General features: G+C 47.8%; 3 protein-coding genes and 1 long non-coding RNA gene across 6 annotated transcripts in view; 2 read left to right on the top strand and 2 right to left on the bottom strand.

Annotated features, from left to right (window-relative positions):
- Positions 1 to 291: 291 nt before the first annotated feature.
- PABPN1L (PABPN1 like, cytoplasmic) lies at positions 292 to 7,876 on the top strand. Its single transcript, XM_032231444.1, has 8 exons — positions 292 to 311; positions 3,096 to 3,270; positions 3,988 to 4,093; positions 4,533 to 4,600; positions 5,489 to 5,595; positions 5,949 to 6,036; positions 7,072 to 7,217; positions 7,837 to 7,876. Exons 1-8 carry the CDS (start codon positions 292 to 294, stop codon positions 7,874 to 7,876), a joined length of 750 nt encoding a protein of 249 aa, XP_032087335.1.
- Positions 7,877 to 10,384: 2,508 nt separating this feature from the next.
- On the bottom strand, positions 10,385 to 13,805 carry TRAPPC2L (trafficking protein particle complex 2 like). 2 transcript variants are annotated; one of them, XM_032230624.1, is made up of 5 exons: positions 13,678 to 13,805; positions 13,371 to 13,543; positions 12,053 to 12,143; positions 11,884 to 11,963; positions 10,385 to 10,546 (listed from the first exon to the last, which is right to left on the bottom strand). In XM_032230624.1, the coding sequence occupies exons 1-5, from the start codon at positions 13,708 to 13,710 to the stop codon at positions 10,501 to 10,503; spliced, it is 423 nt and encodes a 140-aa protein (XP_032086515.1). In that variant the 5' UTR covers positions 13,711 to 13,805; the 3' UTR covers positions 10,385 to 10,500. The 2 variants fall into 2 exon arrangements, with proteins under 2 accessions (XP_032086515.1, XP_032086516.1); XM_032230625.1 differs by having other exon boundaries at positions 12,053 to 12,140.
- A 270-nt stretch (positions 13,806 to 14,075) lies between these two features.
- Positions 14,076 to 24,199, top strand: part of GALNS (galactosamine (N-acetyl)-6-sulfatase) — a 38,577-nt gene continuing 28,453 nt past the window's right edge. The window contains exons 1-6 of the mRNA XM_032230623.1: positions 14,076 to 14,302; positions 17,003 to 17,126; positions 18,610 to 18,684; positions 20,591 to 20,693; positions 22,520 to 22,663; positions 24,046 to 24,112. Coding sequence (XP_032086514.1) covers positions 14,177 to 14,302; positions 17,003 to 17,126; positions 18,610 to 18,684; positions 20,591 to 20,693; positions 22,520 to 22,663; positions 24,046 to 24,112 — 639 coding nt within the window. The 5' untranslated portion in view covers positions 14,076 to 14,176. The remainder of the gene's footprint in view (positions 14,303 to 17,002; positions 17,127 to 18,609; positions 18,685 to 20,590; positions 20,694 to 22,519; positions 22,664 to 24,045; positions 24,113 to 24,199) is intronic.
- On the bottom strand, positions 18,692 to 24,195 carry LOC116517585. 2 transcript variants are annotated; one of them, XR_004256475.1, is made up of 3 exons: positions 24,111 to 24,195; positions 23,462 to 24,000; positions 18,692 to 18,774 (listed from the first exon to the last, which is right to left on the bottom strand). It is a non-coding gene; the product is annotated as an uncharacterized LOC116517585 (long non-coding RNA). The 2 variants fall into 2 exon arrangements; XR_004256474.1 differs by lacking the exon at positions 18,692 to 18,774 and adding an exon at positions 20,702 to 21,044.

Genomic DNA, 24,199 nt, shown 5'->3' with positions numbered 1-24,199 from the left:
ACCCAGTTTGCAAAGACTCCCACGCTCCTCAAAAGGAAAGACGGGGGTATAAATCAATGAATGGATAGGAACAACAGCCCTCGTGTTCAGGTTAAGATGGAGGGGGTTTGTTCTTCCTCCCCTGCTAGCCTACTCCCCACCCCAATGAAATGCTGCCTGTGATTGGCTGTTAAAGAGATGAAATGCAGCGCCAGAGGTTCTGCCTCAGCTGTTGCTTCCTCCAAATTTGCCTGGCCTTGAGAGGCGGGGGGGACCGGGCAAGGGTTTGCTGCCAAAAAGGTGTGAGTTATCATGTTTGGACTTGGGGCAAGGTAAGATATGACTGTAGGGCTGGCTTCCTTGTTTGAAGGGACGTTACTTGTCTCCAAGGCCTTCATCTTTTGTAATTAAAAGGGTCTTTTGAGGATCCTTCATGGTAGAATCCCAGGAGTTTGGATGTTGGCTCGCTTTGAAAACATAGCGGCTTGTTGCTTTTGGTAACTGTTGGGGCCTAAAGTAAGGTTTAGGGCAGTGGTTCCCAAACTTGGCAACTTTAAGACTTGTGGACTTCCAACTCCCAGAATTCTCCAGCCAGCTATGCTGGCTGGAGAATTCTGAGAGTTGGAAGTCCACAAGTCTTAAAGTTGCCAAGTTTGGGAACCACTGCCTTAAGCCATGACAGGATGTTGGAGTTTAACAACCCTGGATGACCACACGTTTGCTCATGCCTGCATTAAATGCGTGGATTTAATAGATGATACTTCCACTTCGGCGTCCTTGATTTTCACCAAAATTGCTCTGGTTATGTGATGGGCCTGTGGCCTTTTTCTACAGCACCCCTTCCAACAGTTCTCTTGCTAAGGTTTTCGGTCCAGCTACAGACACGATACAATACAGCTCTGCTGGCTGGAGAATCCTGAGAGTTGAAGTCCACAAGTCTTAAAGTTGCCAAGTTTGGGAACCACTGGTTTAGGGCTTACAAGCCATACACACAAGCCGTGGCTTAGTATAATCATGAATTCAGCCAATGCCTCCCAACTTGGAATATCCCGAAAGAGTAAAAAATAATGCATTGCACAGTTCATGGCTTTTGCTCTTGGGGACAGACAGAACTGTTTAGTAGGGGGTCATGCTTGAATATCTTGCACCGATGTGTGTTTGTGCGTAGCTGAGTATTCGCCTGAGCAAGCCTTGCTCATCTCAACGGGATGCCTCCGGGAATGCATCATGTGAAGGCTCCACCGCCGGCCTTCCTGGAGAGCATGAAGTGTGGCCCTCGCCGTTAGGCTTCCAAAGCCACCTCTGAACTAGCAACAAAGCCATTGTTGTCGCGCATCCAAAAACAAACGGCCCTTAAGCGTCTCTCTTCGGCCCCACTCACATGATAAGCTGGGCCTCCTGACTCCATTCCCCAGCAATGTGCAGGCAGGGAGCCATGAAGCTATTTTTGGAGGCAAGGTTAGGAATGGTCACAGGGAAAGGAGAGAGTCTCCCACGGTCTTCTTGGCTCATCTGCAGGGCCGGCTTGAAAGGAAGTTCCGATTTAGCCCCTGCGTAGTATTTGCCGTTGTGATCGTGTGGATTCCACACGCTCGTTGTGAAGAGTGGCATCTGATCAAGCCTTCTCCGTAATCACATTTTATTAAGTTATCGTGTTAAAATGTTTTTATTTTCCATTTTTCATTTTCATACAGTCACATATACACTGTGCATAACCGGGGCCATACAACATTAAACAATAATCACAGCAATTCCTCTTGTCAACAATACCCCCAGAAATATAAATAAAATAAAACTCAAACTCAAATAGAAGCCCAATATACCTCTTCTGCTCTCCATACACCTCTTTCTTCCGCCCCCCTCCAACTTACTATCTTCCCTCCTTCATTCCCTCCATCATTCCCCTCTACCCTACTTCCCCTCCCCCTCTACCACTCCTCTCTCCCAGTCCCCTCCCTCCCTTCCTTCTCACCCTCCCTCCCGTCCTCTCTCCCACCCTTTCTACCCCTCTTTCTTCTATCCCATTCCTCCTCCCTTCGGTGTATTTCTACTATCTATTAATATATTCAGCTTGTCCTATTTTTACAGTGAAATTAAAGAGCAACAGTATACAAGTGCAGTCACGTTACTTTAAAATCTAACACATACTATATATCCCCCCTCCCCCTCCTCCCTAACTACCCACCACCCTTCCCCCCCCCCCCCGACTTCCCAGAGCCCGTACACGGTATAGGTTTTTAACAAACACAGTCTAAAATATATTGAGACAAAAGAAATTTAAAAAAAAAGAGGTTAATAACATCTCTACATTGATCTTAGCTTCTTCCTGTTACACTAACTTTGAACAATTTAACTCATTCCTGATCTTAAGCATAGGCTATCTGGAACTTCTTAGTCCCGTATTTGTTTTGTATATAGTCAATCCATTTTTTCCAGTCTCATTTATTAAGTTATAAGTTATAAAGTATTGTAAAATGCAAAGTGCAAAAGTAAATAAGAGGACAATGAGGGGGAAGGGGAAAGGGGGAAGGAAAAGGGAAAGAAAAAGTAGCATTGACTCCTGACTCTGTTACAGACGACCAGTAGTTCCCAAACTTGGCAACTTTAAGACTTCTGGACTTCAACTCCCAGCTCTGCTGGCTGGGGAATTCTGGGAGTTGAAGTCCACAAGTCTTAAAGTTGCCAAGTTTGGGAACCACTGCAGTAGACTAAGGCTTGATGTGAAAAAGGATGAAACTTTGATTTTGCGTTCTACAGATTAGATTGATAGACCTTGTTCATACCGTTATGGAAAAGCAAAAAGCTGTGATCTGTTGCATCTGATAAAGCCTTCTCAACACACACACACACATCTTTGGAAGGCTTGTCCTTCATAGGAACTAGGCTTTGTCTGGGAATGGGCAAGACGCTTCCCTTCAGCTCTTGGCCACTGATGCCAGACCCCCAAGTGGACACTAGAGAAGGTGGGGGACTGAGGGACGAAGCCAGAGAAAGGTGTCTGGGGGTGGGGAGAGGAAGAACACTGCTCTGTCAAGGCTGGGGACAGGGAAGAAATCCACCGTGACACCCCCTAGGCAGTCAAAGGACCTAACCTTGGTGATGTGACTCTCTCCAAGCCGCCATCCCTTCCTTGCTTCCGGGTCCTGGTGGTGTAATCCTCCTGCTTCCGACATCGACCATTCTCCCTGGGATGCCGCTGAAATTTCTGCTTGGCAGAAAAACATGGAAGAAGATTCGGCCTCGACTCCTGTGGAAGGGGCCAACGAAGAGGTTCAGCAGGCAGAAGACCCCGTGAGTCTTACACCTTGAGACATGTACCCTCTTGTATGGGAAGGTCTTTTTTATTTATTTTTATTTTTTAAATAAGATTTTATTGGTAAAAAGAAAATACAACATCCATAACTTGTAAAAAACAATACAACTACATTTCAAGATATTCCCATACTATCAAATCATTATAAACATCAAAGGTTAGTTATCTTATTCCTTCCCTCCCTCTTCTCTTCCCTCATTTCTTTCTTTTCCATACCCTTTTCTTCCCTCCCCCCCTTACTTCCTTCTCCCCTGCCTTCCCTCCTTTCTTTTCTCCTTTCCTCCTTTCCTTCCCCCTCCTTTCCCTCCCTCGATCCCCCCTCCTTCTCACATACCTTCCCTCCTTCCCTTCCTCTTTCCCTCCTCCTTCCTTTTCTCTTAATCTCCCTCCTTTCCTCCCTCCTTCCTTCCTTCCTTTCAACTCTCCTTCTCTCTTTCTTTCCCTCCCTCTTTCCCTCTTTACTACCCTCTCCTCTTCCCTCCCTCCTTCCTCCTCAAGGCTTAGGCCTCCTCTGCCTACATTGGGGTGGGTGGGGAGAGGTCTACACTTCTTGCCAAGACAAAAAAACCTTGGCATTTGAGAAACCAGCACCGCGGGAGGGCCGGGAAGGGCCATTTCCAGGGACAGTTCTGTGCCTGGGGAAGAAGGCGTGCTGCTCATGTCCCACCTCTACTTTGGCTTCCCTTGGGGTGAAGGAGCTGGAGGCCATCAAGGCCAAAGTCCGTGCAATGGAGAAAGATGATGAATGGCTGCAGGAGCTGCAGAATGAAGCCAAGTCCCTCCTTGGGAGTTCAGAGCCAGGTATGTCTTGTGTCAAGCAGGGCTGCCCAACGGGGGCTTCCCCTGGGCCCTTCCTCAATAGCAGTTAGACTTATATACCGCTTCATACGGCTTTCAGCCCTCTCTAAGCGGTTTACAGAGTCAGCATATTGCCCCCAACAACAATCCGGGTCCTCATTTTACCCACCTCGGAAGGATGGAAGGCTGAGTCAACCCTGAGCCGGTGAGATTTGAACAGCCGAACTGCAGAACTGCAGTCAGCTGAAGTGGCCTGCAGTGCTGCATTTAACCACTGCGCCACCTCGGCTCTCGAGTGGGGGCTGCTGCTCAGATCCGAGTCTCAAGAAATAAAACTATCGGGAATAACAGCAGGGCGGGGGGTTACAACACCTCCAATTGCTAGGCCCCCTGTTCAAAGGCCACCCCTTCCCTAACTCCTAGCGTTGTCTTTCTTGTGCAGATCTTCTGTTACCGAGAATAAACGAGAAGAAGCGGGATGCTGACCAGCGCTCGATCTATGTGGGAAATGTAAGAAAGGATGAGGGGTGAAATTGTATGTGCAAGAATCTGTCATGAAGAGTGAGCTTCTGCCCTGAGGGGTGCTCCCTTTCCTTCTGACTTTCTCCCACTTGTTTATTTAGAGCCTGCATTGTTGCATTAGCCAGGAATAGCAATAGCAGTTAGACTTATATACTGCTTCATGGGGCTTTCAGCCCTCTCTAAGCGGTTTACAGAGTCAGCATATCGCCCCCACAGTCTGGGTCCTCATTTCACCCACCTCGGAAGGATGGAAGGCTGAGTCAACCTTGAGCCGGTGAGATTTGAACCGCCGAACTGCAGATAGCAGTCAGCTAAAGTAGCCTGCAGTACTGCACTCTAACCACTGCGCCACCTCGGCATTGTAGGAGACTACAATGCTAATGCAGAGTAGTAAGTAAGTCACAAGGCCTATTTTACCAGCTTTGTTAAGTACACCCTTCTCGTACTCTGGTTTCTCTTCAGATCCTATAAATCTTTCGGCTTTCACTTTCTCCCCATGATAGGAAGCAGATCTCAGATCCTGCATTCGTGGGAATTTACTCCCAGATGCCGTGGGTCTATAAATCATTTCACCAAGTGGAGTCCTGGGTGCTGATAAGGCTCCAGGGCTCTCAAACCAAGGCAAGAGCCGAGGTGGCGCAGTGGGTAGAGTGCAGTACTGCAGGCCACTTCAGCTGACTGCTATCTGCAGTTCAGTGGTTCAAATCTCACCGGCTCAGGGTTGACTCAGCCTTCCATCCTTCCGAGGTGGGTGAAATGAAGACCCGGATTGTTGTTGGGGGCGATATGCTGACTCTGTAAACCGCTTAGAGAGGGCTGAAAGCCCTATGAAGCGGTATATAAGTCTAACTGCTATTGCTATTGCTACCTTCACAGGTGGATTATGGAGGAACTGCGGAAGAACTGGAGTCCTACTTCAACAGCTGCGGACAGATCAACCGAGTGACTATCCTTTGTGACAAGTTCTCAGGCCATCCGAAAGGGCAAGTGACCACCGACGGTTATGGGGAAAGGGTCGGTGGGAGAGTTGGTTAGGAAGGAAGGGGCTGCCTACCCAGGTTGGTCCAGGACCTTTGTTTATCTGTGAAATTTATTTGCCACTCATCTCATATCCAAGGATGGTATGATTGTTGTGTGTTTTAAATCATGTATTGTTTTTGTGTCGTTTTAATTTGTCTGTATCCCCACTTCCCTGGTTTGAGTTGTGAGCCGCCCTGAGTCCCCTTCGGGGGAAAAGGGCAGCATATAAATGAAATAAACAACAACAACAACAACTCTGGGCAGCTGATGACATAAAATATGATTTATTTTTATTTAACATCCTTTCCTCTTGCAGGTACGCCTACATAGAATTCGCTGAGCAAAGTGCTCTCAAAGCAGCCCTGGAACTGGATGAAGGCACATTCAGAGGCCGCATCATCAAGGTAAGCCCCATGGCGGGGTGGGGTGGGGGCTGTCCTGGTGCAGGAGGCTACCATTAGCAGGAGTTGTTGCTGGATAGAGGATGGATATCTCTGACCCTTAGTTCCTGCTTGAAAACTCCCTGGAGACCTTAGTTGCTTCCCTCTCAAAAGCCAAGTGCCGTTCGAGTTGAACTTCTGTCACCACCATACTTTCCCTTCCCCCCGAGTGGCTCATTAGAAGACATTTCTGCAGAACACGTTTAAAATACTTAGTGCCCTTCCTGGAAGTTTTGGAAGACCAGCTGGGCAGATAAACTCAAGGCTGATAACTCAATTGGCCGGCTTCAGAAGATGCCTTAACTTTAAGCACTGCAACACTAACCCGGAAGCTCAGATTGGTGAGATACCGTGGCAGGATTCGGACTGTATGCCCTGTGCAGAGAAATTGTGTGATGTGGGAAAGAGACGGCTTGGTTCCCACAACACGAGGCAGCTGCACCCGTGCCCCGTCAAAACCGCGGTCCACTAAAGCACGCCTGATCAAAGCGCATACGTGACGTCATCAGCAGCGCGACAAATAAAATTAAAAATAAATTAAATTTAAATTAAATTAAAGCAAGCCGATTGACGTTAAGGTAAGGGTTAGGGTTAGGGTTAGAGTTAGGTTAAGGGTTAGGGTTAGGTTTAGGGTTACGTTAAGCGTTAGCGTTAGGTTTAGGGTTAGGTTAAGGGTTAGGTTTGGGGGGGTTAGGGTAAGGTTTTCGCTTTAATTTTAAATTTACCGCTCAGTGTGCCGTTTTTGTCGCGCTGTGATGACGTCATGTACGCGCTTTCGTCAAGCGCGCTTTAGTCTACCGCGGATTTGTGCTGGAACCAGCTGCACCACCTGCCGCCGAACCTTCTTTGGTACGGAAAGCGGGCATGTAATGCTGATACGCTGACCAACTTTAATTTCCCTTCCAATGAGCTGGGGTGCGGCCGCTTTTCAATTTCCCGCCTCCTTATTTCCACATTTTCACATCTGCCTCCTTGGATCCACGTTGTTTTGGCCACCAGGTGCTGCCCAAAAGAACCAACTTTCCAGGGATCAGCTCCACGGACCGTGGCGGTTCCAGGGGACGCTTCCGAGGACGGGGAGCCCCACCTCGTCATGCCAGCTTCAGTGGAGGGCAACGTTCCAGGTCCGGTGGCAGAGTAGTCCGGTGAGTGGGCAACATAGGCACCCATTCTGGGAAGCTGTTCCTTCTGGAGGAGGAGGAGGAGGAGGCTGAATCCTGACTCCATTAACTCTGCTCTGTGTTTGAAGGAAGCCCAAACTTCTCATCTGGCTGCAAATTACAGCATAGCTCTAGTTTTTAAATTGCTACGAGCATTTTTTCTTTCTTCTGTTCCTCTAGTTCAGTGTTTCTCAACCTTGGCGACTTTAAGTCCTGTGGACTTTAACTCCCAGAATCCCCCAGCCAGCTGTGCTGGCTGGGGGATTCTGGGAGTTGAAGTCCACAGGACTTAAAGTCGCCAAGGTTGAGAAACACTGCTCTAGTTTTTCTTTCTCTACCTTGTTAGTTTCACAGCTGCCCTTGCAGTCTTGCAGAAATCCATTCTGTATTTCCGCTTTTGTCAATATAGGGCAGCAGTTAAGCCACCCCCAGACCCCCAGGGAGGATTGGAGGGCCTCTTCCCTGGGTGATTAGCTCCCCAAGCAAGCAGACCTGGAGACCTTCTCCTGGATTATCCTTCTGTACTTGGGGATGAAGATGCAGGTGGACTAAAGGGGTGTGTGTGTGATGAAACGGATGACCGGTGCACCCTCTTCTCCTTCAGGGGCCGTGGGAGGATACCTGCCTGGTACGTGCCTTACTAGCTGGCGAAGGAGACAATTCAAGGGACACACCAGGAAGAATTCAGAAGGGAAGAGAGGAAGAGATCTGTATTTGTTGTTACTTGTCAACCATTTGTGAGGAGCCCGTCCAGAGGGGCTGCCATCCTCCTTCTCCCTGGTACATCAAAGCAGTGGGTGGCAAAGAAGCCAGGAGTGGCACCCATATCTTGCCAGCCTGGCTTGGGTGTCTGTCTGTGGGTGCATCATTTTCTCTTTTCATTCTTCAGCAACTACATGCTATTATATCAGGGGAGGGGAGGCTGCCAGTTCCCTTTTGCCTGGATGCTTAAAGCCCTTAATTTGGGCCATTATGGGAAGGCCAGCCAGGGAGGGGGCCCACTCCGCAACAAAACCTAGTTAACCAGCATGTCCTGTTGCAGAATCCAACCCCCCCTTTGCCTCCACCTCCAAAGCCCTCTTGTAAAAAAAAAAATCCCTAAAAACTGGGTGGGCTTGCGGGAGAGGGGATGCAAAACCATCCAGTCCTCCCCTTTTGCAAATTCGGCGTCTCTCTCTGCATCCCATTAGGCAGAGTCATTACAAGCAGCCTTTAGGATTTGCGAATGTGTGTTTTGTGTGTGCGCGCGTGTGTATGTATACAAGGGATTGGCGATAGGAGTGTGGAACAGCACACCTGCCCTGCCTTTTTGCAACCATCCTGAAGGTCTTTGCGTGCATTTTTAAATGCCCCTCCCTTGTGTGGCTGTGAAAGGGCTGGGAGGCCTTGCTAGAAAAGGGCAGGCCAGCTGGGAGGACAGGAGTGAGTCTTGGGTTTGCAGGGACTTATTGCAGGTCACTGTATCCCAATACGGCCTGCTCCTCATTTTAAATTTAATTTAAATTAAGAAGTTTCTTCAAAACAATATAAAGGAATTTTTAGTGTAGGGCTCACCTGATGCAGTCCTGTTTTGCAGACCTTCTACCCCAGGCACAACCTGGTACATCAATTACTGCTGCCAATGCAGTTTTCGGGTGCCCAACAAAACCTTTTTTATCTTTAACCCATTGTGGAGTTTATAAAGAAAGGCCAGCATAGCAAACTTGTTAATTGTGTCAAAATAGACAAGTCAAGTTCACGTTTTATTGAAATGATCTTTCCCCTTAGTCTTCTTGCATCAGACAAAGGAAAAAAAAAAATTTGTTCTCGGATCTGTAAATTGTGCCTCAAAAGTTTTCTCTTTGAGCACCGGAGACATCGGAAGCGAGTTTTACCGTGTTAAAAAAAATATTCATTTTTGCAAGTGGAAAGATGGGACTGATCTGCTGAAAGCATTTAAGGAAGGGGATGGGGGGAGGTCTCCTGGTTAGACCCTGGGAAGCTGAGCTGGGAGTGCCAGGGTGGACAAGTCTGGGCATCTTAACAGAGGGCAACTTCCTGGGGATTGCGCCCTACATAAATAATAAACTGGCAGAAGTTGAAATAAGCCGAGTGAAAAAGGAGAGTTATATTAAAATGAATGTATCAATGAACAAGATATGTAGTTTGTGATAAAGTTCCATGTTGTAAGACGTTTATCTTTTTTACAAAATAAATGGTCCTGCTAGTGAAAATTAATCTTTGCAACCTCAGTGGCTGCCCACAGAAGTCTCTCTGGCATCTTAGGCGCTGAGCTGGGCAAACCGCAGCATTTGCATATTCACTCCTCAGTGTAAATTGGGGGTGGCTTTTGCCATGTGCCTTTATTGCTATTATTAACGATAAGACTTAGCAAAAGGAGGGAGGATTCGCTTAGCTTTCTGACATCCTAACTTACCATGTGGGAAGGAAGGCATTGAAAAGGATTTTAAGGAGGAATTTCCTGACAGTCAGAACAATGAGTGAAACAACTTGCCTCCAAAAGTTGTGGGTGCTCCAAGACTGGAGGTTTTTAAGAAGAGAGGTTGGACATTTGTCTGAAATAGTACTATAAGGCAGTGGTGGATCCCTGTGAGTCAAGCCTTCTCAAAAACCCACAATTTCATTCATGTGATGCAGACGTCTTCAAAGTTGGCAACTTTAAGACTCGTGGACTTCAACTCCCAGAATTCTCCAGCCAGCAGAGAATTCTGGGAATTGAAGTCCACGAGTCTTAAAGTTGCCAAGTTTGGGAACCACTGCTATAAGGGGTTGGACTAGAAGACCCCAAGCTCCCTTCCAGCTCTGTTATTCTGCTATAAAGGCATTCAGAGGCCACTGTCAACAATGGGGAAGGCATACAGTATCCCATTCTGGCCCTCAAGTGGAGAAAGGAAGACTGTTTCTTGCATTAAAAGGTCTCAGCTGGCCTTGGAATGGAACCTCAGCCAGGCTGTTCAACCCAAATAGGCATTACTATAAGCTCCCTCCAAAGTCTTAGGATGGGGATTTCTTGATCCAAGCCTAGGACAGCCATTTATGTGGAATGGTACAGGTTGAGCAGCGGAGGGGTTGGACTAGAAGTCCTCTAAGGTCCCTTCTATTATTCTGGGAATTATGCCCCTTGAGTAGCTCTTCAAACACTTCAGACCAACTCAGCAAAGGAGTTTATTTTAAAGATATAGCAGCAAAGGACAGAAAACATGAAATAACTCAGTGCAGGATCGGTCTTCTCAGGCCTAAGGAGCCGGTGGGAAAGGCGGCAGGGCCTTCAGCAAACCTGAACCATCATGGACATCACCACGTTATCAAAGGCCCTTGAAATAAGAGAGGGGAAACTTTTAAAGCAGGAACCAGATCACCCTGCCAAACCCAGCCGGACAGATGAGCAGGCCTGGGGCTGTTGACCTCATGAATGAGGTCCAGCCCCGCTTAGATTGAGTGCATGATGTGTTTTTTTTTAAAAAAATCTGCTTTTCTTCTATATTTTTAATTTTTATCCTTTTTAGAGTTGTATTTCTGTAAGCCACCCGGAGTCCTTCGGGATTGGGCGGCATATAAATTCATTAAATTTGAATTAAATTTGAATTTGAGCTGATTTAGGAGTACAAGAAGGGCAGTTCTCCCCTTGTGCAGCCCCCTGCTAGTTACTGTTCTGCTGTGCCAGCACCAGCCATCCCACTAGCCCACTTGCTGAACCCAACAGCTTCCCTTCCCTCCCAAGCTGACGTCTTTCCTTGGCTTTTTCCACATTCTTCTCTTTTGGTTCATACGCAAAGCCAAGCAGCCCCCAAACATCCGAAACACGTCTGTGCTTGCGAGCAAACTAAGCAGAACCAGGAGCTCTGCATGCAAAACATTTCCCTCATTAATGCCCTTGCTCTGGCCCATTCGGGCTCTGCAATTTAGCAAACAGCAAGCAAGTGGAATTGTTATCACTTGAACTACGCCGTAAGTTCTAGGAGACCCCGCCTGCTGCCAATTATCTCCCACAGACCCATTAGATCTCACAGGGTTGGCCTCCTCCGGGTGCCATCTACCAGCCAATGCCACCTGGCTATTACCCGGGGGAGGGCCTTCTCTGTGGCAGCTCCAGCCCTCTGGAACGAACTCCCCGCAGGGATTCGGACCCTCACCTCTCTCTAGGCCTTCCGAAAAGCCGTGAAAACCTGGCTTTGCCAGCAGGCCTGGGGGTGATGAGTTCCCTCCCCTCTCGACATGTATGGTTGTGCGACTGTTGTTTACTTTTATTATTTGTATTTTGTTTTTTATGTTCCCCTTTTTTCCCCCTTGAAATGTTCGCTGCCCTGAGTCCTCCCGGAGAAGGGCAGCATACAAATAATAAAATTCTATTCTATTCTATTCTAGGATACAAGCCAGGCATCATGGGCTGCATTGAGGTCATCTACTAGGAAAGCAACCTAGGGCTAGTAAAATGTATGAATCCCATAGTTTGCGAAAGGGTTATCCCCTCCTCCCCTGCTCCCCCTACTGTCAGCATTTGGGTTGACTTGCAGGCACCTAGACACCCCCCCCCCCCCCCCCCGTCTTTGGGACATCTGCTTCACTACCGATTCAATTGGCTGGCTGGGGGGGATTCTAGGAGTTGGAAGTGTCCACACTCTTTTCAAGTTCTTGAGGTTGAGAAACTCACCTAGACTGGATTTGGTCCCCAGGGTTGTAAAAGGGGTTGCACATGACATCCGTATACGAATTATGCAGCTTCCTGAACATCTGCAAAGAAACCATTCCCGCTTACATTAAATCACAAAAGGGCTTATTATATCCCCGGAGAGGATTCTGGGAGACGCCTCAAAACTTACGCTACGGATTTCATTGTCTCGGAGCGCCGTGTTGGAAGAATCCACCACCATCACAAACTTGACTTTGGAATTGGTCACGTAGCCGTAGCTGCTTGGCTGGTTAAGGGGACACGGACATGGAGCCGTGGTTAGGGTGCAGTACTGCAGGCCACTTCAGCTGACTGACAGTTTGGTGGTTCAAATCTCACCAGCTCAAGGTTGACTCAGCCTTCCATCCTTCCGAGGTGGGTGAAATGAGGACCCAGATTGTTGGGAGCAATATGCTGACTCTGTAAACCGCTTAGAGAGGGCTGAAAGCCCTATGAAGCGGTATATAAGTCTAACTGCTATTGCTATTGCTATCTATCATCTATCTATCTATCTATCTATCTATCTATCTATCTATCTATCATCTATCTATCTATTGCTATCTATCTATCTATTGCTATCTATCTATCTATCTATCTCTATGTCTGTCTGTCTGTCTGTCTATCATCTATCTATCTATCTATCTATCTATCTATCTATCTATCTATGGATTGTTGGGGGCGATATGCTGACTCTGTAAACCGCTTAGAGAGGGCTGAAAGCCCCATGAAGCGGTATATAAGTCTAACTGCTATTGCTATTTTGGGGATGGGAGGCTGATCTCCAACCCCTGCATCCCTTCCTCATTTATCCAGAGGTGCCCGAGATCAGAGTGGGGTTTGATCTGCCACCCCAGGCTCTCCTAGACCTCCTAGATATGTAGCGGATTACTAGACAGAGCAGAAAAAAGACAAGAGGAGACCCTCATGCTGGGCTGAGGGGTCCAGGGGTCCCTTGGCCTTTTGCAGCCCAGTTCTGACAACCTGAGCATCCCCATCTCGTATGTCGAGACCGCCTAAGCAGATGGAGAAACCAGAGGAGGCTGGTTGCACAGCCAATCTTAAGCCATGTCTTAAAGCAGTGTTTCTCAACCTTGGCAACTTGAAGATGTCCGGACTTCAACTCCCAGAATTCCCCAGCAGTGGTTAGGACAGTGTTTCTCAACCTTGGCCACTTGAAGATGTCCGGACTTCAACTCCCAGAATTCCCCAGCCAGCATTCGCTGGCTGGGGAATTCTGGGAGTTGAAGTCCGGACATCTTCAAGTGGCCAAGGTTGAGAAACAACTGTCTTAAAGCATGTCTTTCCAACTTGGCATCCAGATGGGTGGACTTCAGCTCCCAGGATTCCCCAGCCAGCAGTGAAGCCCACCCCATCGGCCAGCTGCCCGGGTTACAAAACAGCCTTAAAGGGTCATTTCTCTCTCTCTGCTGGCGGATGCCCCCCCTCCACCCCAACCAGGCAAAGGATACACCTTGTAGTCCTCGGTGGGGTAGAGGAGGCCGAGGTAGAGCTCCCGCTGGTCCACCAGCGCCTTCCCCAGCGCCGAGACCTTCTCGTCCACCACGTCCAGCGAGGTGTGCACCGTGTAGTGGAACTTCAGCTCGTTCTCGGTGGGGAGGCTCTTGATGTAGAGCGGGTAGTTCTGGAAGGAGGGGCGGGGAGGGGAGGGGAGCGAGGCGGTCAGAGGGAGCCGAACCGGCCCGGAGGGATGGAGCGCCCCTTGTCCCCCCCCCCTCCCACCCCGCGCCCCCCGCCCCGCCCCAGCCCCGCGCCCACCTCCTTGGCGATCACCGCGATGCACACCGCCATCCTGGCTCCGGGCGGGCGGCGAGCTTCCTTCCGCCCTCACTTTCGCCCACGTGGCCGGCAACCCACCAATCGCGTCGCGCTCCGCCTGTGGGCCTGGAGCGCGTGACCCGCTCGTCCCTGCCCTCCCCCCCCCCCCCCCAATCCCGCTCGCAGGGAAAGTATTCCCGGCAGCTTTACACTTCCGGCTTCCCTTCGAAGGCTCCGTGCGGGGCTTGGTGGGGGGCAGCCCGAGGCTTCATTCACTCATTCCACGGGCGCTCTAAAGGCCCCGCCAGCGGCTACAAGGAGGAGGCGTGCCCAACGGAGCGGCCTTGCCCCCTCAGGAGCTCCTCCCCCCCACCCCCCTGGTTGGCTTTAGCCCCTCCCCTTCGACGGGGAGCCGGAAGAGGGGCGAATCCCGCTGCCTGGCCTCTTTGTGCTAGGCTTTTGCGGTCCCTCGGCGGGGCGGCTTGGCCTGAGCGTTGCCATGGAGACGCAGCCCCGGCTGATGCCGGCCCTTTGGGGCCTGGCCCTCTTGTGGCTCCTGGGGGCAGCCGCCAACCTCCCCGGGACCCCCGCGGCGCCCAACCTGGTCCTGCTGCTGATGGACGACGTGAGCGCAGGCGCCTCATTGAGGGAAAGGGGCTGGATGGGCGCGGAGTTGGCTGGAGGGGGTGGAGGGGAAGCCCCCCCCTCCCACACAATCCTGTCCAGCTGGACTCTGGGCAGCCCCGGACTTGGGGGTGGCCTAGATAAACGCCCAGGCGGGAAGGCTCTCATTTGGGTGGCCTAGATCAGTGTTTCCCAACTTTGGCAACTTGAAGATGTCTGGACTTCAACTCCCAGAATTCCCCAGCCAGCGAATGCTGGCTGGGGGATTCTGGGAGTTGAAGTCCGGACATCTTCAAGTTGCCAAGGTTGGGAAACACTGGCCTAGATAAACGCCCAGGCGGGCGTTTATCATTTTATTACTCCATTTTATTACTCATTTTATTACTACAGTCCCAGGAGGGTTATATACGATTTCCCAGGGATCTGGTGGCCTCCTTTTCAAAAAAAACCACCAAGTTCTCTGATCCAATTTCATGGAATGGGAAAATCAATTGGAAGTGCCTGAAAACCACCCCTGTGTTGCTTCAGTCCCTGGCTAGGTTGGCAGCTCATTTCATTGGGAGAAGAAAACACACACACAACTTTCCACCGAATGCAGCTTTTGGAAATTGCAAACAGCAGGTCCCGTCCACCTCTGGATGGTGAATTGTGCTTATAGGGTGCTAAACACCTGGATTTCACTGCATCATGTCTGGGAAACCTTTTGCCTTTTTTGTCTGGGGTGCAGTCTTGGGATTCTTGCATTCCAGGTTTCTGGCGGGTTTCCTGTCTCTCTCTGCCAGGGATAAGTTTTTTAAAAAAAAAATACTTTTATTTTCCATTTTCATAAGATATAATCACCTGTATACTATTACATAGCCAATATCCTATTGTATTAAGTAGTAATTACATCAGTTCCTCTTGCCATCAATGCCCAGAAAGATAAAAACCCATTATTAGCTCTTCTGCTCTCCATACACCTCTTTCTTCTACCTCTCTCCTACCTCCTTTCTTCCCTCCATCATTTTCTATTCTACTTCCCCTTCCTTTCTCCTTCTCCTCTCTCCCCTTACCACTCCTCCTTATTCTCCTCATCTTCCCCCTTCATCCTCTCTCCTATCCCTCTCTTCCTATCTTTCTTCTCTCCTCTGCTTCCCACTCTTCGACATCCTGTCTTCCCTCCATCCTTTTCTACTCTACTTCCCCTTCCTTTCTCCTTCTCCTCTTACCACTCCTCCTTATTCTCCTCATCTTCCCCCCTTAACCTCTCTCCTGTCCCTCTCTTCCTATCTTTCTTCTCTCCTCTGCTTCCCACTCTTCTACATCCTTTCTTCCCTCCATCATCCTTTTCTACTCTACTTCCCCTTCCTTTCTCCTTCTCCTCTCTCTTCATTCCACTCCTCCTTATCCTCCTCATCTTCCCCCCTTACCCTCTCTCCTATCTGCCAGGGATAAGTTTTTGTTAGCTTGAAAATCTTTATGGACTGGTCAATCTCTATGGATACTCCCAGATTTTTGAAGAAATGCTGAGTTTTTATTAAATTCATATGCCACTCATTCCAAACTGACTCTACTACTTATACACTTACACTACTTTGGCTGATCAGGATGCCAAAAGTTGTTACTCTCTGTAGAAAAAATGGTTATGAGAATTGGGACTTTCTCCCATTGCATATTTCCTGCATTCTGAGTAATACTTTCAGTTGTTTTGATCAGGGTGATGGAATGGCCTCCCTGCGATTGAGGCTCCTCTCAGCGCCTCACCTGGATTGTCTGGAGGAGGACTGGGCCCTCTCAACAAGTGGGGGGTCACAGGCTTTCCCTAGACAGGCTGAAATCTGCTGCGATGGCTGCCCCTCCATTTCAGGAAAAGGCCTAGCAGCGTATCCAGCGCAGATTCAGCTCTGGGCTCTTGATCTGTTCCTGTGATTATGATTCATCAACCATTTTAAGGAAATTATTCCACTTTTCTGCTGACTGTATTATTTGCAAAGAATTTCCTAATGGGCCTCTTTATTTAGTAAGCTATTTTTATTGTGTTTTTGTTGCTGGAAATAGTTGGTAGGTACATGAGCGTGTGCCTACCTTAAAAGAAAGTTCCTGTTGTTTTGCCTATTTTTCTGTGCAACAAAGTAGTTCTCATTTTATTATTTTTCAGTATGTGTGTATCATTAAAAAAAAAGTTGTAGATGAAGTCTGGCTAAGAGTGTGAGCTGCAGGTGCCAGTATAGAAAACCCTCGCCTGGCACCGTTTCCCTGGATTTTCCTTTAGTCTCATAATGTTGAATGGAAAATTCACACGACGGCCACAAAATCACTTATGCCAACACGGAGTACATAATTTCCTTGCAGAATTACTTTCCTGGAGCCGTTGTGAGAGTCACCAGCAAGTCAATAGCCTTTCACACTACTTTTACCTTAAAACCAAACTCTGCTCAAAAGCAGCCACTCTCCCAACAAGAAAATAATAGCAGGAATATTATCCTAGTTTGATCTGTTCTGGGCCCCTTGGTGACCGTGGATGGAGACCAAAAGACTTGGGATATAAATGCTCCCCCAGAGGGATGCCACTTGTGGCACATTCTTAAGTTTGGTTGCGTGGCTTCCTTATTGTCCCAGAGGAAATCGGACAATACTTGAATGGGAAAAAATATAAAGGTTAAAAAGCTAACTTTCTGGATCTAAAAGCTTTCACTTTTCTCGCCTGCTGCTGTTTCCTCAGATGGGTTGGGGTGACTTAGGTGTGTTTGGAAATCCTTCCAAAGAAACCCCAAACTTAGACCAGATGGCTGCAGAAGGGATGCTTTTCCCAAGCTTCTACACCGCCAACCCTCTCTGTTCCCCATGTAAGTAGACTTGGGAATCTGAGGGAAATGTCATGGGCCTGTGGGTAAAAAGATGGGCGCCATCCAATGTTTAGCTGCACCCATTCCTTCCCAGTAAGCAAAACTATACCCTGAGGGGCCTGATGCTCTCTGAGCTCGCTTGTTTTCCTGCAGACATTTCATTTCCCTAACATCATCAGAACTAGCAGGTACTTGTACTTGTACTTGACGCCTCTTCACCCATCGTGGGTATAGGCGACTTCCATGGAAATTTGACGCCACTGTTTTAGGTCCTGGGCTGGGGTTGTCAGGTGGTGCAGCCAGTCGCTATTATATGATTTTCGGCTAAGATTGAATGGGCGCATGACTATATCTTCGGCTTTCCGTTTGAAGTGACGCAGAGTGGTTAGACGAACACCTCCTTTTGGCCGTTTCTAGGTCGGACCAGGCTCTGCAAGCAGGGAAATTTTTGGGATTCGATTTTCTGGCATTCTCAATATATGGCCTAGCCAGCGCCAGCTCACATTTTGATCTCACATTTTCGGCGGATTTCAACATTGGATATTCTTTCAGAGTACTTGATTTTCGTAAGTCTACGCAAGCAACGGTTTTGAAATAAGTCCAGTTTGTGTTGATGAGCAATTTTTATTGGCCAGGTTTCACAACCGTATAATAACGTTGGTATGATAGCAGCCTTGTATATACGGACTTTGGTTTTCAGACGAATGTCTTTCCTAGCCCAGAGTTTCTTGAGTGAGCTCCAGGCAATTGTTGCTTTTTGAATTCTATTGCCTAGTTTGGGTAACGAAATGTCTGCAAGAAAACAATGAAACGAGAGCACCAAGGACCCACTACCAAGGTAGTTCTCTTAACCACCACTGCAAAAAAGGTAAAATTGGGTGTGGTAAGCCACTTAATGATCAGCGTGACTTTCAACTGTAATTCCAGGCCCATGTGGTTGTTTTTTTTTTAAAGGTTTTTTAAGGTTTTATTTAGTTTGTATGCCGCCCTATTCCCCAAAGACTCAGGGCGGCTAATAATCTGAAGGGGAGGGAGGTACAAAATAAAAATAAAAAGACAAACAATTTAAAATTCAACAACAGTCGTAACCTCGAATGGGGCTGGATAATTCAACAGCCCCAGGCCTGCCGGAACAGCCAGGTCTTAGTTGCTTTGCGGAAGGCCGGAAGGGTGGTGAGGGTCCGGATCTCAACGGGGAGATCGTTCCAGAGGGCCGGAGCAGCCACAGAGAAGGCCCTCCCCCGGGGAGTCGCCAGCCGACATTGGCCGGCAGATGGGATTCGGAGGAGGCCTAGTCTGTGGGATCTAATAGGTCTTTGGGAGGTGATTGGCAGGAGGCGGTCTCTCAAGTAAAGAGTCAGGTTGTAAGTCAAGGATTCCCTGTAGTGATGCTGAAACAGCAGAACTGTGGTCCTCATTGGGTGCTTGGAAGAAAGTCAGGCTTGGTGGATCTGCTGTCCTCATGTTTCTCTTTTCTCTTCAGCCAGGGCAGCACTCCTGACAGGCCGTCTCCCTATAAGGAATGGCTTCTATACCACCAATGCCCATGCCAGAAACGGTAGGTCCTCTTCCTGCAAGCAAAGCCAAGGGAAAGACCTGGCTTCAGGGTTTCATGTTAAGGGAGACTTACAGGGTGCATTTGGCTAACCTGCAAAGAGAGAGGAACAGGCAACCTCAGAATGTTTTTTGCATGATCATTTAAACCACCACAAGGATCTCCATTGAGGTCTTAAAAAAAGTCTTTCCAAGCAGTCTTAATGCAGCTTGTATTCTAGAATTTGAATCAAGTCTGTGCTGGCTTCTGTGCCGAATGGGTTAAGGAACATTTGACAAAAGAGGAATTGAAGGGGTCGTGTGTTATTGTAGTTTAAGCAATCTGCTTGAAATTTACTCTCTTAGCAGAAATATGTTCTCTAAACTCGGCAAGGGCATCTGGAGGGCATCACTAAGCTGCCCATAATGAGCACTTTGCTCCAGGATTTTTATGGGGAGATGCCAGCTTGAGCTGATCGGAGGCCAATCTAGCTGGCATTAGAATTGTTTGTTCCAAAATGGCAGATGCCGGAGGAGACCATATGTTTTGAAGCATGCATTTGCAGCCCCAGATTGATGCATGCTGCATGCCGGCAAGCGTGGGTGTTTCTCTTTGCTGGAAGAGGGGGGGGCTTTTCATAGAATGACAAGGGCAAGAGACTCATGGAAGAATGTGTGCAGCATCTAAAATAGGCTAAGGGCCTCTGCGTTGCCTTTCTTGGTGATGGCTTAACAGAGATGTACTAGCTAAGGTAATTGAAAATTCCTGCTAAAATGGCTGTGCTGGGAGTTACAAGGTTCTCAGTTGAGCTCTCAATGACATTTAATAGTTCTTGAAGGCAGAAGTATTTTCCGGTCCACCTCATTCAAAGATGAGCTTCAGGGCCCCAAAAGAAGCAGATGACTGAATCAGGATCTGCTCTAGGTTGGGGCAGAGCACGAAGGTAGAATCAATCATACAGGTAGTCCCTTGATTTGCAACAATTGAGTTCAAAATCTCTGTTGCTAAGTGAAACACCTTTCTTGCCATACTTAAGTGAATTCCAACAGTTGCTAAATTAATAACACAATTGTTAAGTGAATCTGGCTTCCCCATTTACCTGGCTTGTCCGAAGACAAGACACAAGATATGGCAGCCATCATAAATAGGCCCCATCTGCATTTTGATCACGTGATCAAGGGGATGCTGCAACAGTGTGGAAAACGGTCGTAAGTCACATATTTCAGTGCCGTTGTAACTTTGGACAGTCACTAAACGAACTGTTGTAAGTCAAGGACTGCCTGTACTTCTTGTTGGCTTTTGGAGGAACTGAGAAGACAACCGTGTGGCCTTCCTAGTTCTTCTTGCCTCCCAGGAGCTTTCGTGCCGTCCATTGGGGCGTCTTCCTGGACCGGCTGTGGAGTTTGGGAATGGAAAGCAGGGTGGTTTCCTTCCCTTCTCCAAGGCTGGCTTTAGGCGGTGTTGATAGGCGGGGAGATGTCCAGCCTGCAGTCCCCGGCACCATCTAGAGCCAGTATTAAGTTGGGTGGCCTTGTAAATCTAAATAAATACATATCTTCTCAAGTCTCTCGGGCTCGTTCTGTACCTTGTTGAAAGCCTACTTCTCTGCTTGTTTGTAAAGAAAGATGGGTCAGGTTTGCTGCTCAGTAGGAGACGCACAAATTTGCTGGATTAGTGTTTTACCCCTTTTATATTCTGCGAATTTAAAAAACCCAGTCTAGCCTTTTGCTTTTCCTGCTGTAAAGAATTAATGGGAAGTGAATGCATACCTTGAACGGATCCCAAGGGTGTGTTGTTGGAATCTATTCTTGGCGTGTTTGCCATAGTCTGGTTTAGAGGTCTCTAAGTCCTGTTCAGGAGAGCACCAGCTCACCAATCCAACTCCCGTGGCTTGTTCATCTAGCTAAATAGTGTTCTTGTCTTCATGCAGCCTACACGCCGCAGGACGTAACTGGGGGCATCCCGGATTCTGAGCTGCTCCTTCCCGAATTGCTGAAGAAAGCAGGCTATGCCAATAAGATAGTTGGCAAATGGTAAACTTTTTTTTTCTGCCTACTTCACCTCTGTGCTTTTTGTAGGGGAACTGTTCAGTCCATGAGTCTTCAGAAATCTAGGCAAGATGTCTGGATAGCCGTGTGCCGTGATTGATTTCTGAGCTATCCATGTGCTGCTTCCATTTATTTTCATCACCACCGACAATGCTGCATGCAGTGCTTGTACCAGGTTGTCAATTCTCCCAGTTTTGACTCCCTTGGAATACGAAGATGTGGCGCTTTCCTCGCAGAGGAGAAAGTGCCTCTCTCTGATCCCAGTTAAATGTACCATTCCCACAGGAAAAAAAGGATTGATGGTGTTAGCGCACCTTCGAAGAGTCGGGCCATAATCTAGATGGGCAGAGGGTAAACAGAGAGCTGGTGAGCAAATATTGACCTCAATCTGCCTGCACTGCATCCCGGGAGCATCTTTAAATGAGCAAAGAGTTGGATCATTTAAATTGATGACCCAACCTCTGTAGTGCTGGCGCAGGTGTTAAGAACAGAAACAGCCAGGAAATGATTCTCCTTACATAAATCATGGTTAAAAAGGAGCTTGCAGCAGCTGCAAAGAATAATGTGTTATTTGATCCACAAAAAATAGGAGAGACCCACCGAAGTGATAGAGTTCCTATTTATCACCTGGTTCATTAATGTCCCTGATTGCTATATGGCAGATTATTCCCCAACCAGGGGCTCTCCAGAGAGGCTGCATGCGTGTTGGGTAACAGATTCAAGCAGCATAGGGGCAGCTTAACTGGAAGAGGGAGCTCCTTGAAATGCTGCCTTTCCAGGCAGCTGATTTCCAACCTCAGCTGGCTCAGTCCAGGGCCAAAGATCTGCAGCTCTCCTGGCAGTTTTAGTTCCTTAGGCTCTTAGTTTAAACCCTGGAAGTTTGCTTTCCTCTCTAGTAAAATTCAAAGGAAGATTTGACCGAAACAAAAGCTCTAACGAGGGATGTGCAGTTATTTGACTCTGAAGTGGCCACGTGGCTCCAGCAAAAAAGGCCTTGTCAGGTGACAGGGATAGGCTGTGTAGTGCAGTGTTTCCCAACCTTGTCAACTTGAAGATGTCCGGACTTCAACTCCCAGAATTCCCCAGCCAGCATTCGCTGGCTGGGGAATTCTGGGAGTTGAAGTCCGGACATCTTCAAGTTGACAAGGTTGGGAAACACTGGTGTAGTGAATGCGTATTTCCTGGGAATCACACGGGTCTTGTGCAAGCCCAGGAAAAACCACCCAGCTACATTTCTTCCTGCACTTTTCTCCGCTGGAGGGCAATTTTGTGCCTGGCAGGCAAGTGCAGTTCCAGTGAGCCCTTTGTGGTTGCAGTTTCTCCTGGGCCTCACTGTGAGCAGCTGATTTTTCGTTCCGTCCTTCTTCGCAATTGTTCCTCTGCCCCGTTGAAGACCAGCCAAAGAACCGGAGGGGCTGCTGAGCAGCTGAGAATAGCAAGGAGCAATACATTGCTCACGCGTATTTGGGTATCAGAAAATGGTTTGGGTTATAAATTGCCTTAGGAAATCCTGGTTTTGAAAGATAGCACCGCAATTAAAAAAAATAAATAGGCAGCATTGCTCAGGGCAGGACAGAGAGGAAGGAGCCAAGCAAAGAAGCTTGAGAAGTGGGAGGAATGAACTAAGAAGATTGAAGAAGAGCCATAAAGTAAAGAAGTGTTCCAATGCTTGCTACTTGGCTGTGGGTGTTATTTCCATCCTCCAGTTTCCTGAATTGTGATTTTTTTTGGGGTGGTGGTATTGAAGGTAGGAGCTGTTGGCTGTCTCTGATGCAATTCCCCCCCCCCCTTTGGCTAATAATCTTTTCTAGGCACCTGGGCCACCAACCTCAGTTCCATCCCTTGAGGCATGGCTTTGACACCTGGTTTGGATCTCCCAATTGCCATTTTGGACCGTATGATAACAAAGCCACCCCCAACATTCCTGTTTATAGGAATTTGGAAATGATTGGCAGGTAAGCTTCCTTTTTTACATCACTTCTTTGTTCCTTTCCTAGTTTTGCTCAACTGGTTTTGAGCGTTGTTATCATGGGCAGTTTGGGCTGCATTCTCGTGCTTTTCCTCTGGCCAAGTTTGAGTAGTGGTTGTATTGCTTTCCTTCGTGGCACGACAAAACCGCGCTCGACTAAGCCGCGCCCGATTAAACTGCGTCACTGACGTCATCAACAGGGCGACAACAGCCAGCGCGGAGAAAGAAGGGCGCTTTAAATAGCGCTTTGAAAGCAAGCCGATTCAAGTTAAGGTAAGGGTTAGGTTTAGGGTTAGGTTAAGGGTTAGGTTAAGGGTTACGTTTAGGGTTAAGGGTTAGGGTTAGGTTAAGGGTTAGGATTAGGTTTAGCGTTAGGTTAAGGGTTAGGTTTAGGGTTAGGTTAAGGATTAGGTTTAGGTGTTAATTTTAGGTTTAGCGTTTACAGCGTGCTTTTTTCTCCGCACTGTTGTCGCGCTGTGATGACGTCAGCTACGCGGTTTCGTCGAGCGCCCTTTAGTCGAACGCGGTTTTGTGGTGGAACCACTTTCTTTTCGAGACCTCGAGGCTGTAAATTTCTGGATCAAATACCTGGGCAGTCCTCGCCTTCCAGAATTTCTGCCACAATACAAATACTTGCAGTGAAAATGATAACATCACCTTGAAAGCACATTGAGAGATCTGGACCCATTCATTGAGAAACTACGACATGTAGTAAATTAGGTGTGAACTCCCGGTTTCTACATTAATCATTGAGAAGTCAGAAAAAGACTAGCCTCCCACTTACTTCTTGTCCATACGGCTTTGTTTCATTTTTAAAATTCATTTACAAGTCATCTGATTCTACTCATTCCAGGAAGCTCACATTAAACAAGCTTCAGACATGACATACAGTTCATTCTTCACATTATCATCTCCTAGGAGGGAAGAGAAATTTCATATTTTAATTATGAACGTTCCTAGCTTTCGCAGCTCCTGAAGTTGTATCTGAATCGAGACTCAAGTCAGTCATAAGCTGATAGTGCTCTTCTGAACAAGGCAACCACGGTCCGCACCTTTAAAACCTGCACTGAAAAGCACAGACAAAAACGCATCAGGGAAGGTGGCTTACAAAAACATACATTTCAGATTGAAAAGTGTACACACAATTTTTCATACAGCTCTTTATAAAGTAGCAAGATGATGAGGGAAATGAGTCAGAATGAAGAAAAAGCTAGAACAAGAAATTGTGCAAAATAATTTGACTCCTTGGAGCTCACCTTGTAGCTCTGTCAACAGCAGCCTGCATCGGGAGGAGCAAACCCTTATTCCTTTATTATTGCATACCTAAAAGTGCAAGGAATGTTTTTCTGGTTGTCTTTTCTATTGTAGGTATTACGAAGATATACAAATTGATCGTAAGTCTGGAGAAGCAAACCTAACTCAAATGTACTTACAGGTAATTTCACTCTGAAAACACTTGTTTCAAACCCAAAGATCCTTTCTGTAGTCCGGGCGATTGCATTGAAAGTTGCTTCCCTCTTCC

This window comes from Thamnophis elegans, chromosome 14 (genome assembly GCF_009769535.1).
Source record: "Thamnophis elegans isolate rThaEle1 chromosome 14, rThaEle1.pri, whole genome shotgun sequence".
Classification (NCBI taxonomy): Eukaryota; Metazoa; Chordata; class Lepidosauria; order Squamata; family Colubridae; genus Thamnophis; species Thamnophis elegans.
Note: the sequence above shows the minus strand (reverse complement) of the source record. Positions and strands in the feature narration are given on the sequence as shown.

What these genes read in the sequence shown, in the direction of transcription:
- PABPN1L (XM_032231444.1), top strand. Translation starts at nt 292, where the DNA reads ATGTTTGGACTTGGGGCAAG. An exon ending in TTCTCAGGCCATCCGAAAGG is followed by an intron (nt 5,596 to 5,948) that starts GCAAGTGACCAC and finishes TTCCTCTTGCAG; the next exon opens with GTACGCCTACATAGAATTCG. An exon ending in TCAGAGGCCGCATCATCAAG is followed by an intron (nt 6,037 to 7,071) that starts GTAAGCCCCATG and finishes TTTGGCCACCAG; the next exon opens with GTGCTGCCCAAAAGAACCAA.
- TRAPPC2L (XM_032230624.1), bottom strand. Translation starts at nt 13,710, where the DNA reads ATGGCGGTGTGCATCGCGGTGATCGCCAAGGAG. An exon ending in TCGCGGTGATCGCCAAGGAG is followed by an intron (nt 13,544 to 13,677) that starts GTGGGCGCGGGG and finishes CCCTCCTTCCAG; the next exon opens with AACTACCCGCTCTACATCAA. An exon ending in CCCACCGAGGACTACAAGGT is followed by an intron (nt 12,144 to 13,370) that starts GTATCCTTTGCC and finishes TAACCAGCCAAG; the next exon opens with CAGCTACGGCTACGTGACCA.